The 13,716-nt window shown below is 40.9% G+C and overlaps 1 protein-coding gene across 2 annotated transcripts in view; it reads left to right on the top strand.

The window, feature by feature from the left end:
* The window catches only part of LRIG3 (leucine rich repeats and immunoglobulin like domains 3), a 49,095-nt gene that overhangs the window by 15,663 nt on the left and 19,716 nt on the right, over positions 1 to 13,716 (top strand). For both annotated transcript variants that reach the window (XM_072843024.1, XM_072843022.1), the window contains exons 4-5: positions 12,795 to 12,926; positions 13,467 to 13,610. In XM_072843024.1, the coding sequence (XP_072699125.1) occupies positions 12,795 to 12,926; positions 13,467 to 13,610 (276 nt within the window). The remainder of the gene's footprint in view (positions 1 to 12,794; positions 12,927 to 13,466; positions 13,611 to 13,716) is intronic.

Raw genomic sequence — 13,716 nt, 5'->3', positions numbered from 1 at the left:
CCCTTACCTATATGATACGCAGTCTAGACCAGTGCTCCACAGTGTCACTTTCTGCAATGATGAAAATGTTTTATATCTATGCTGGTCACTGTGGTAGCTACTAGACATGTGGATATTGAACACTTGAAATGTGGTTAGTGTCCTGAAGAACTCCATTTGTATTTCATTTAAGTGTAAGTAGTTACACATGGCCAGTGGCTATTGTCCTGAAAAATGCAGGTCTAGACTTTTAAAGTCCTCCCATACACACTTTATCTGGCATGAGAATGTATGATACGGTGCCCAAACACGATACGCTAAGCAAAGGAAGTTGGTCAGAGAAGTACAGATACCATATGATTTCACTCTTATGTGGAATTTGAGAAACAAAACAGCTAAAGCATGGGGGAAGGGCGGGAAAAATAAAATAAAACAAAATAAAATAAAATAATAAAATTAATAAAAAAATAAAATAAAATAAAATAAAATAAAATAAAATAAAATAAAACAAAACAAGAGGGAGGCAAACCATACGAGACTCAAACTGAGGGTCCCTGGAGGGGAGGTGGGTGCGGGGCTGGGGTACCTGGGTGATGCTCATTAAGGTGGGCACTCGGTGTTACAGGCACCTGATGAATCCCTGAATTCTGCCCCTGAAGCTAATAATACACTGTATGTTAACTAAATTGAATTTAAATTAAAAAAACATATGGTGAGAACATGCTAGTCACCAGAGCACTGGACATCAGTGAAGCTTAAAATCATGTTAGCCTTCAAGGCCCGTGTCGTGTTATTGGTGCTTACTGAGCTGTGGCCCGCCAAGCTCCCCAGATCTACTGTCATTTTCATAAGAAGTGCTTTCACATAAACCTTTTTAAAATTGACTAAAGATTCAAAACACTGCCTTATCCCAACTTAATTTCTCTGATTGCTTCTAGTCCATCATTTTTGTACATTGAAATGTTTGAGATCGCGATTCGTCTCATAGATGAGCCATACGTATGGCACTTGATTATTCCCACCTCTGCGCATGCTCATAGAGGGGTCGATAGCACAAGGACTATACGCAGACCCAACAGCAGCCACTGGCAACTTCCTTGTCTTTTTTTTTTTTATTTTAATTCTACTATAGTTAACATAGAGTGTTATATTAGTTTCAGGTGTATAATTCAGTGATTCAGTTCCATATTATCCAGTGTGCATGAAGATTAAGTATACTCTTAATCCCCATCACCTATCACCCGTCCCCCAACCCCCCAACACCCACCCCCCCCGCCCCCGCCCCAGTAACCATCAGTTCTCTAAAGTTAAGTGTCTGTTTCTTGGTTTGTCACTCTTTTTTCCCTTTGCTCATTTGTTTAGTTTCTTAAATGCCACATATGAGTGAAATTATATGGTATTTGTCTTTCTCTGACTTATTTTCCTTAGCATTATACTCTCTGGCTCCATCCATGTCATTGCAAATGACAAAATTTCATTCTATTTTATGGCTGAGTAATCTTCCACTCTGTGTACACACACACACACACATCCCTCATCTCTTCTTTATCCATTTGTCTGTCGAAGGACCTATGGGCTGCTTCCATAATTAGGCTGTTGTAAATAATGCTGCAATAAACATAGGGGTGTGTATATCCCTTTCAGTTAGTGTTTTCATATTTTTTGGGCAAATATCCAATAGTATGATTAATTACTGGATTGTAGGATAGTTCTGTTTTTAACTTTTTGAGGAACCTCTGTGCCACTTTCCAGGGTGGCTGCATTCCCACCAACAGTGCACAAGGGTTCTTTTTTCTCCACATCCTCACCAACAGTCGTTGTTTCTTGTGTTTTTTATTTTAGTCATTCTGACAGGTGTGAGATGTTATCTTGTTGTGGTTTTGATTTGCATTCCCCTGATGATTAGTGATGTTGAGCTTCTTTTCATGTGTTTGATGGCCATCTGGATGTCTTCTTTTGAGAAATGTCTGTTCATGTCTTCTGCCCATTTTTTAATTGGATCATTTGGTGTTTTGGGTGTTGAGTTGTATAAGTTGTTAATATATTTTGGATACTAATCCTTTATTGGATATGTTGTTTGCAAATATCTCCTCCCATTTGGTAGGTTGTCTTTTAGTTGTGTTGTTTCTTTCCATGCAGAAGCTTTTTATTTTTGATGGAGCTCTAATAGTTTATTTTTACTGTTGCTTTCCTTGCCTCAGGAGGCATATCTAGAAGATGATGCTATAGCCAGTGTCAGAGAAATTACTGCCTGTGTTCTCTTCTAGGATTTGTATGGTTTCAGGTCTCACATTTAGATCTTTAATCCATTTTGAATTTATTTTTGTGTATGGTGTAAGAAAGTGGTCCAGTTTCATTCTTTTGCATGTAGCTGTCCAGTTTTCCCAATACCATTTGCTGAAGAGATTGTCATCTTTCCACTGCTTATACTTACCTCCTTTGTTGAAGATTAATTGACCTTATAATAGGGGTTTATTTCTGGGCTCTTTTCTGTTCCAGTGATCTTTGTGTCTGTTTTTGAGCCAGTACCAAACTGTTTGGATGATTATAGCTTTGTAGTATATCTTGAACTCTGGGATTGTGATACTTCCAGTTTTGATTTCTCTTTTAAGATTGCTTTGGCTATTCAGGGTCTTTGTGGTTCCATATAAACTTTAGGATTGTAAGCTCTAGTTATGCAAAAACTGCTGTTGATATTTTGATAGGGATAATATTAAACCTTGTAGATTGCTTTCAGTAGTATAGATATTTTAACAATATTTGTTTTTCCAGTCCATGAGCACGAAAAATGTCTTTCCATTTCTTTGTGCTGTCTTCAGTTTCTTTTATTAGTGTTTTGTAGTTCTCAGAGAATAGTTCTTTCACCTCTGTGGTTAAGTTTATTCCTAGATATTTCATTATTTCTGATGCAATTGTAAATAGATTTATTTTCTTAATTCTTTTTGCTGCTTCATTAGTAGTGTTTAGTAATGCATCATATGTCTGTACATTGATTTTGTATTATAGCAGCTTCCTTTAAAGGTTCGTGTCTGTGGATAAAGATAAGGGATGTAAGCATACCTGCTTGTATGATCATCACCACATTATCTGTGTCTTATTCACAAGAACAATTTAAATACGTGGTTAAATCAAGAAATTTTGTATCTGTGATGTTCCTAGTCAGTTGGTCTGTGGACCATATCAGAAAATAAAGTATCAATTTAACCTGATGTGTTCATACAGAATTAATCTTCTGTATGAGAACAATTTATTAATTTGAGGCTCAGAATAATGATGCCATGTTTTCTGGTTTGTGCAATCATCTAAAATGAAAATCCCTTATATGGGCTAATTTTTAATTAAAATACACAAATCTAAGTTGGGTGACTTTTTTTCAGTAAAAAAAAATTACAGTAGCTCTTTTGAGGGAAGGTTTTGTGGTTTATGTTGGTTTTTAGAGAAAAGCCATTTTTATTCATTGATTGGCTTTCTATTGAAAACTTCGGATTAAGGATGGTGGACTGAATATAATGTATTCATCTCATTCTGTTCTTTCTTAAAACTCCCTTAAAATGGAAGCAAGGGCTAAAAAAAATGCACACAGACAGAAACAAAGTTGAAATAGGAAAGAAGATAGTCCAAATAAGAGATGTCGTAAAAATTTTGCAAGCAAACAAATTGTAACCGACTTAAAAGAGAGAAAATGGAGTGGATCCCAAAAGCAGCAGATTTTTTTTTTTTTTTCCCCTGCAGTTCCATTCTGAGTTCAGAAATTCAGAGCCTATAAGGGCAGGCTTTTTTTGTGGCGAGGGGTGGGGGAGTCCAATCTCTTTATTGTCTGAGTACCCTCCCTGGGACCCTCCCCACTACAAACCTACTGAAAAACTCCAAGCCTGGGAGTGTTCTGGGAGGGGAGGTAGAGTGTGGGGAAACCTGTGTGCTCTGCCCTCTGGCCAGGGCAGTACCAACAGGGAGGGCGCGTGGGGACGGGAGGCGGATCACTCCACCTGCAGAGGTTGTGGCACTGGCGGGATGTGTGGGGGAGGAGGTGCCTGCTGGTGCCAGCTCTCCTGGGACCTGCGGTGCACAGGAGGACTCCAAATGGGGGATAGGTTAAAACTCTTTTATAAGAAGCGATGAGACCTCCTGCTTTCTCCTCCATATTCATCTTCTAAAACTCAAAGCCTAGTGCCTGACATAGGCAGAAGACTAGAAGTTACCCTCTGCAGAGCTGAGGCAGTAAGTGTCTAGAATTTGAGACATAAGCCCAGCTGGGCAAGGAAGAGGTGGGGCTTGAGGGTAGCATATTCTGCAATCAGGGAAATTAAATCTCATCTGAACACTAAGGATGACACTCCCTTGTTCCAGCTGCTTTGCTTGTTAGCCCTCCCGGATATCAGCGATCATGCTGAGACCCACCAGGCTAGAGATTGGAAGATTGGAGCAATAAGACATATGGAGATCCCATCATGTGGTGGGACTCACCAGTCAACAAATCTATTCCCCACACAGCCCTCAGTAAGCTTGTGATTGTTTTTTATTAAACATGAATAGTTAGCCCAGTGATCACCAGACTTTTGTAGAAGTTTCTAGTAAGATCACTGTCTGCCGGGTGCTTGGATGGCTCAGTCGGTTAAGTATCCAACTCTTGGTTTCAGCTCATCTCATGATCTCAGAGTGGTGAAATCAGGCTCCACATTGTGCTCCACACTGGGTGTGAAGCCTGCTTAAGATTCTCTCCATCTCCCCCCTCCTGCCCTTCTCTCCCCATCTCAATGAATGAATGAATGTCTGAAATGAATGGGAAAAGAGAACCAGTGACAGTGGAAGAAAAAGGGAACCTCAGAACAACCTAATATGTGCAGAAAGCAAAGAGATGTGATATCCACAAAACAAATGAAGAATGGTAAATAATAATAATAAGGGATATTGAGAAAATAAGGATGAACTCTTAAAAGTTAAAAATATAACAGATGCTTTAAAAGGCAATAAAAGTGTTGGAAGAAAGCTGAAAACTTGCTCCAAAAGAAGAACCGAAAGACAAAGGGATGGAAAATGGGAGAGGAAATAATGAGAAAAAAGGAATACCAGGCTAAAGTCTAACACTTACCTAACTGGAATTCCACAGAGACGTCTGCGGGAGTAGAAGGAAGGAAATCATCAGAGATACAAAAAAAATATCCCAGAACTAAGAAACACAGGTTTCTATGTTGAAAGGCCCTACTGAGTGCCAGCAATTGAAAGACCTACTCTGTAGACATTTCCTGGGCAGTTTCAGAATACCAGGAGTAAAAAGAAGCTCTGAGAGGAGGAAAAAGATAAAACACAAAACAGGCCACCTGTAAGGGTTGACAGTGATTCTTCTTGTGTGCTGCCAGCAGCATCAGCATCACCTGGGAACTTGGTAGAAATGCAGGTTCTCAGGTTCCACCTAACCTGCTGGAAGAGAAGCCCTGCCCCCCGGTTCTGATGCCTGTCCAAGTTTGAGAAACACAAGGATCGAGAATCAGAATAGCCTCTGGCTCCCCAGTGAGTACCTCCATCAGTGCTGTGGGTTAGAGTAAAACAATGTCTTCAAAATCCCAAAGGGAGAATGACTGCTAAGCTCTGCCTACACTCAAACCATCAGTCTTATAAAGACGTTTCCAAACCTGGGGGCTGAGGGAAGCACCTCTGTGCGTGGGAAGCTAGTGGAGGATATGCCCCAGGAAAATGAGGGAGTAAACCAAGGATGAAGGCGGGCAGTCAGGCAGTGGGACTCCCAATGGAGCTGAAATCCCCCCAGAGTGAGGCCAGGTTCTGCAGGAGGCTTCATTTTCTGTGTAACGATGGCATGAAGCCTTTTTTTAAAGCAAATCTGGCCTTCTGCAGGGCTTGTCCTCCAAATCCAGAATCACAGCTCCTAGACATGCATGAGATCATCCCATTCAATGCCTTCCTGCTTGACAGGTGAGAAAATCAAGGTCCGCAGAGTCAAGTAAATCAAAACACAACCAAGAAGAGAACCAAAATCCCCTTGGTAGGAACTATGATTTGAATTGCTTCATTAACAAGATCCTACTTTTAACAGATTGGCTAATGTATGGGAGGCAGTTTTACTTTTTGGGGGCCAGTAGCTGTGATGGTCATACCATTTTCTGATGTACATATGCATCTCGAACCACACTTCAAATAAATCCTTACCAGCCAGCTTGATCTAGAATTTCTGGATGAAGCACTGGTCATTTATGGCCTCAAACCCAATCATGGAATCCCGAGTTTCGGGGAACCAAAGATGAATTAGTCTTTCTACTCACAAGTAAACCACAAGGAAGGGGGGAAACACAAACTCACAGCTGAACTGTAACAATGGTCTGGCATATGAAAATCTGTATAGAAAGCCTCTGCCCCACAAAAAAAAAAAAAAAAAAAGAATGAAAGCCTCTGCCCCAAAAGAGAGGCAGGGAAAAAATTTAAAGTCTACTAAATGAGAGTTCATTTGTATTGTACATAATTAAATTATTTCAGATTAAAATAATTATTCAGTAAGTATCTTTGGCATCTTAAGTTTTAAGGGGTTCACCCTTAAATTTCTGTTTACAGAAAGAACTAACCTTGAATTGACACACTTGGTGATCCAAAAGGGTTGTTTTCTAATGTGATGTAATGGATTTTTGACCCTTATTTGTTTTACGTTTATAACACGTATTATAATTAGCACGTATATAGGGCCCTGATTGTCGTAGAACCTTTTTATTAAAATATTACGACCATCTTCATTCATGTTCTTGATCCAAAAGACAATTCTATTTTATGGTGACATGGCTTTTTTTTATCTGAAAGAATGGGCTTTTTGCTCCTTACAGTGGCCCATTTGCTGCTTAGTATCATTAGTTCTTAATCAAGAATCTTTCTCCTTGCAGAAGTTTCCTAGCTGGCGTTATTCTTTGATGCCACGGTACCACTGGACCAGTCTGAGCATGTGTTCTTTTAATGAAACTTCTTAATTATCTTTTTAGAAAAAAGATGAGCAGAGACAGTTTATTTTTATCTGCATGGGAGAGGTTCTTTGCTTGCCAAGTCTCTCTGTTAAAAGAAGCCTAATATTATGGGGTGTTAGTTATTCTGGCCAAGGGAGTCTTCAAGGAAGCATTTTGTTGGGGGAAGAAAGCTCTTGTTGGAAATGCAAGTGACCTTTATTTGCAAAATGTAGTGTTTTCTTTAACAACTTGTAATTCTTTTATACATGGGTGCTAACGTGGTTGCTTGCAAGTTTGAATGTAGAAATCAAGTTAAAGGTAGAAATCAGTATTTCCTTGGGGCTAGGCCGACTGTCCCAAGTCAATACGGTTACTGTGCTTTATCTGTGGTTGTAGAGGATGACCACAGAGTCAGCCGATGTGAGCTGACTAACTGAACCAGACTCCAGGGCTGTGGTTGGAGTGATGCATTCTAAGAAGAGAGGGCGTTGCAACATATAAAAAAAAAATGGTTTCAACATAAACTTCACTGCACACCCCTCCTCTAAAAGGTAAATGCCACAGGCACGCAACCTTCTCTTAAATAGCCCAGATTGCACGTCTCTCTTTACACATCACAGTGGTGAAGCCTTAAGCTGCCTGTTACCTTGTGAAATAGGTAGGAGACAGTTGAACCTATGGACAGATATTTCTTATTCATCAGGAAGCTACAGTTTAATTGGCTCAGGAATTCCAGAGTGAAAAAACCTGATATTCTTGTTCCTCACAAAGAATATTTCACTCTCCTTTCAAGGCTTTGGAAATAAACTGACACCATTCATATCCACTTAAGAGTCCATGAAATTCTTCTGCGACTCTTATGCATTGTGGAGATCGCAGTGAGTCAGACGTAAAACCAGTCTTCATCTTACCCAGCGCTCGTGTCACTAACCTCATGACTTACGTTTTACTGTTATAACTTAGTTTACGGTCGGTGCAGGCGTTCAGAGGATCCGAACAAATGAACACGGTCTTGTGTATGAGAACAACAAGTTTGTCCATTTTCCCAGTCATTACATTAAAATGGTCAGTAGCATCTCACACCTGAGCCAGCTGGGATCCTCGTGTGCACCCCACGCTTTAGAGGCCTTCCTGGCAGCAACACACTCATAAGTGGTAACGGAGAGTGGATGGGGACTCTCGCAAACTGAACTGGGTTCTGGTGTCCAGAGGCTATAGACCTGGAAGCCTGAACCTCTGTGTCAGGGGAGGAGAAGAGCACAGCCTGTGCTCTAGGAAACCAGATGAAGAGTTGGGGCCTCACCCCCCAAGTGGATGGCTAGGCAAAAAGTCATCATTACCCCGACACACTGTCATCAGTCCTCTGCACCTCCTCCTGGCACCTGGACACGCCTGGCCCCCACCCGTGTTCCTTCCCACTACTGCCAGAGCAAGCTTTCTCAAATGCATGTCTGATATCATCACCCCATATTGAAAATCCTTTGCCCTCCTCCTGCAGCTGATCTTGAGATAAAGTCCCAATGCCTGTGTGGTTTACCGGGCTCCACTTGACCTCCCCTCCTCCCCTCCCGGCTACCTCACTCTTGGACTTCATCTCTCCCCATTCTTGACTCATGAACCCTCGACTCCAGCCATCAAGGCCTGTTTTCATTTCCTCAAAGGGAAGCCTTGCCTTACTCGCACTCGCTTCTGCTTGGAGCACTGGCCCGTCTCCTTGCCGTGGGAAGTTTTGCTGACCCCTCCCACCACTTTTTGGGAAGCTGTTCTTCCTTCTTCCACTGCCCTCTTACCACAGCGGATATCTGGTGACCCTTTCTGCCTGCCTGCCTCTTGGCCCCACTAGAATGTAAGCTCTATGAGGTCAGGGACCATATGAAGGTTGTTCCTCGTTAGATCTTCAGCACTCTCTGAGCAAATACCACCCTGAGAAAATAGTAAGCTGCATTTGCCTCTGCATTTTAAAGGTATTTGGGAAAGTGGGTTGAAAGGGGAAGTTAGCAGCAAAGTGAAACCATTATGGTTGGGCCCAAGAAGCCCAGGCTGGACTACCTGGGACTCCTCTGTTTTTCCTGTGGCCTCTTGGAAGCCTGAGGGACCATCTGTGCTCCAACAGACCAAGCCCCCAGGCCTGTGTATGTCCACAAGGGACTAATTATACTTGACCTCGGCAGTGGTTTGACCATGGAACACCTTGTACTGTCAACAAACGCAGATGACCAGCATGTCCACGGTCTTTTTGAGATGGATTTGCACAAGGTTGAAATGCCTTCCGATACTCACACTGCTTACACATTGTGACTTTTGAACAATGGAGAGATGATATTTCTGCATTAAGTCATGGAAAGAGGTATTCACGCAGTTTGTTTTGTTAAAGCATTGCACATCCTGCCAGAAATAAATATTAATCAACCGCAGCGCTTTCAGTGTGTTCATCAATTTTGGCATTTGTCCACATGTGGAGAAAAATTAAGCTGGGGTTGAATTGAATCTTTGTCTTTTAGAAGTGGCTATTTGTGACCAGCTCTATTAGAATTGTGTTTATTTTGAAGGTTTTAGGTGATTAAAAGGATTTTTCAATCTAGTTTTTAGTGGAGTTGTCTCCTGTTTTTAAAAACTCTTGCCTGATATAAAGCAAGTTTGTTTTGTTCAATCCGGTACATATCAGGTGGTTATTTGTCAGTTAGTCTGAGCGCTCATATGAAACTGGTATTTGGATTTAATTCAGTTCCATTAGAACAGAGTTAAAATTCTGTGATACAGGGCCTATTATCCTGGCAGTTGTAAGGGATTTTTGTGCAAGGAGGCAGGGCTGACAAAGAGGGCACTGTACACGCTCCGTCTGTAACTGAGCACTTTCACACTGCAATTTAGGAAGTGTGCAGTTCAGGAAATTGCTGGCTTTGGCTGGAGCATACTTTAACTGCAAGGAAAATTTTATTCGTCACTCAAGTAATTGGCAGTTTTAATACCTTGTTCATAATTACTTAATAAACAAATGAACGTATAAACCAAAGATTGTATGCCCTGTTATCCAAACCGTAGCCTTATTTGACCAATGTGATAGACACCTGTGGGTCTCCTTCTCCTTCCCACAAAAAACCAGTTTGTTCCATTTATTAAAAAAATCTATAGCCGAGCATTTTCTTTGTGTTGTTAAATGTTACGTGTGGCTGTACTAGCCTCAGACAGCCTGGGGGCCAAAGCCAGATGCAGAGTTCGATGGGAGGTAGTGACTGGGGACCGGGGAGGGCGATGGGGGAGGGGGGCGCATTTCAGGGTTCCTCTGCTGTTTGTGGGAGGACATCCTGGTAATGCAAACATTTGGGTTATGTGTTTAAGAGCGCATTGCTGTCCCCTAAAGTGTGGTTTTGTTGTACCCACACACCCTGACCCTAAGGCCCTGTGGCTTGTCTCTTGGACTAACTCCATCTCCGGGATCTAGAGATTGACTAATTGTCTCGCTTGCATTACCCTGTACCTCACAACTAGATCAAGGAGTTTATACACTGGCAAATCCAGATGTGGGAAATGGTCAAAATCAGAGGTCATGGCTGACTTGACTCTAAACAAAGTCTGTAAGACTTTATGGGAGACTGAGGGCCTTGATATTTGTTACTTGTACATAGGAGTGTAAAACCTTTTTTTTTAAAAAAAAAAAAAAAACCTTACTATTATCACAGATAAGTTCAGCTCCTAAGATAGACATCACCTATGCCCGTTACCTTGTATAGGGCTGCTTCAGAATGTAGAGATTCCCTACAGTCCTTAAAAGTAAGATATGGAGAATTCTAACAATATTTTGAGAGAAGTTTTGTTTGTTGTTGTTTAAATAGAAAAGGTCCAACCTGTTTTCTGCCCTTATTATTCTTGCTGGTGAATCAGCACCTGACCTTGGCACATATTCAGGAAGTTGGTCTTCTGCTCTGGTGGATGGCAAACACGTACAGACCCCTGCGTTGTCTTCCTGGGGTGCAAGCAAGACTGGGGAGACCCTGTTTCCAAGGCATCCTTAGTGTTGGCATAGGGATGGCTCCAAGAGCCAGTGTTGATCCCACATTCGTATGAAACCAGAGGTTCAGCATTTTTGAAAGGGTGGGAAGTAGTGGCCCTTTCTGGGGGCGCATCTCCACATAAGAACTTAATTGACAAAATATAATTGACGCTGTATTCTGTGAAACAAGCCTTCGGCGACTGCTTTGGGACCCGTGTGGCCTCATTAGGTTAAAAGCTCTAGTTATCCTAATTTTACAATTACCTATAATACATATACTAGAGAAACGTTATTCTGATTAAGTGGTGTAATCTATGAACAATGCTTAGCCTCGGCTTGACGTTTGAGGTGTTCTCAGCATCATTGGGCTTCGTATATAGTCCAGGACAGAGGGGTAAAGACCTATCCCCCTACATAGAGGAGCTCCTAGTATGGCAGAGAAGACCAGCAGGGTGAGAGTGCCGTGTAGGAACTCAGCATGGGATTTTGTGAAAATATGGATGAGGTGCGTAACTCAGGGACCTTCTGAGACGGTGAGAGGCGAGGCCTGTGTGTTATGATAATGCAGAAGAGCTTAATAACCTCAAAGCGCTATAGAAATAAGTCATTGGTAGAAAGATACACCTATGAGATCTATTTCCCAAGTTTTCTCATTAAATGAGGCTTAACTGTAGACTATGTAGAAAAACAGCAGCATGTGACGTATCACGTATAGAGGTCTCCCCAGAGCCTTCGGATTGTGTCATTGTTCCGTCGGTTATAAGGAGACCTTCTTTGTAAGAGGACTCTGTTTCCGTCCTGGCCTTCCTACCTGGGCATGTTGTTTTCCCCTGCCAAATGATGGTTTAAGAAGTCCAAGCTACTTGATCTAATATGACAAATAAGATGGCTTGCACATCAACTTGATTCCTGTTTTCTGGCAAGATTGTCATTTAATGCTGAATATCCCCCCTTGAAAGCTGTTGTATTGATGACCTTTTAAGAGATGTGACTTGGCCTCTTTTTTTTGTTTCTCATTTGTGGTCTAGTATAGGGCTCACCAGTGGAACTTTCACTGATGAAATGTTCTGTATGTGCACTGACCCATATGACAGCCACCAAGCACATGTGGGTATTGAGGACCTGAAATGTGGCCACTGTGATTAAGGAACTGAAATTTGAACATTTAATTTTAATTTAAAATGCTACGTGTGGCTACCATATTGGTCATCATGGTCTGGTGTTTAAGACTGTTAATGTTCAACTTTATTAATGTAATTAACTAGAGATTATTTAGACTGGTGTGATTTTATGTGATATTTTTATAATACTCAAAGCCCTGGAGCGTATCTACTGGTTTAGAAGACTGTGGCAATACATTGAAACTTGCTCTTTCTTAAAGAAAAAGAGAGCTCTCTAGCATGGCTTTAAAAAAAAAAAATCTGCTAAGTATTTTAAGTTCATTGTAGTATGGGTAGTCTCTCCAGGAGAAGAATTAGAAATAGATTAGGAATCAGGAAAAAGAATAGGGCACTCACACACCGGTGCCTGGAATGCCAACTCAGTGCTAGTCATTTTACATACCATTTAGTAAAAATGATAAGGAAGGACTGGTAACAAAATAACATAAAGAAAAATCAGACGGTTTAAGCGCATAGCACTTGGATAATCACAGCTGTTAAACACACCCGGAGTTATACAGGAATGTTTTTCATGCGTTCTAATATCATAATTTACTGCTTAAGATGAAATTAAAGTGACATAAGAATTGCTGTTTAACTTTTAAAAGTAGAATTCAGAGCAAACAGTTTTCCATATTTCTGAAGAACAAATTAGGAATGGAAAATATTTATCTTTCAGATTGTTGTACTATTAACCCTGTCATCTGTGCTATCTTTAAATTCCAGGGCTGGAAACAGGATTGTTGAGATATTACCTGAGCATCTGAAACAATTTCAGTCCCTCGAAACTTTGGACCTGAGCAGCAATAATATTTCAGAGCTTAAAACTCCCCTTCCTCCCCTACAACTCAAATATCTGTAAGTCAAGTCTTTATAACAGAAATATTCACCTATAATGAAAATAGCAAGTCATAATAAAAAATCAACTTTAAGATATAACAAACTCTGCTTTTTTTTTTTTTTTTTACCTGTTGGTGGTGAATCAGCAGTGTAACTTTCTTATTGGTGTGTAATTTACTGTAAACCCAAATAATCAGTCCTTATTGTTGCACTTTTGGATTACAAAAAATTAGATATCCTTTGTTAGAAAAAGTATATGGAGTGAAAAATGCTTCTTTAAAAAATTAAATCATTGCTCGTTCCATTAATAAATGAGTTTTTTCAAAGTTGGATAAGTATCTCTACCAAGTTTTTATACCCTTCAAATATTCCAGTCCCTCTTAGCAGTATGTGTGGATCATAGTCAGCCTTGACCTGCAGGGACCTAAAGATTCCATTTTTAAGTGTCCACTGATATAAACGATGCTTAGGTTCTCTGGAGATGATAGTGGAGACAATGTATGTGCCTTAACTTTCCAACAAGCCAGAAGGAGAAGCTCATCTTCACACTTTTAACAGGTATATCAACAGCAACCGAGTCACTTCAATGGAACCCGGGTATTTTGACAATCTGGCCAATACACTCCTGGTGTTGAAGCTGAACCGGAACCGGATCTCCGCTATCCCACCCAAGATGTTTAAACTGCCCCAGCTGCAACACCTGTAAGTAAAATGTTCTCTTAGGTGGTGTTTCCTCACCTCCTCTAAACCCATGGTGTCTGTTGCCTAAAACCCACAGTGTGACCAGAGGAGTTTAGAGGCAAGGATG

Source organism: Canis lupus, chromosome 11, assembly GCF_048164855.1.
Source record: "Canis lupus baileyi chromosome 11, mCanLup2.hap1, whole genome shotgun sequence".
Taxonomy (NCBI): Eukaryota; Metazoa; Chordata; class Mammalia; order Carnivora; family Canidae; genus Canis; species Canis lupus.
Note: the sequence above shows the minus strand (reverse complement) of the source record. Positions and strands in the feature narration are given on the sequence as shown.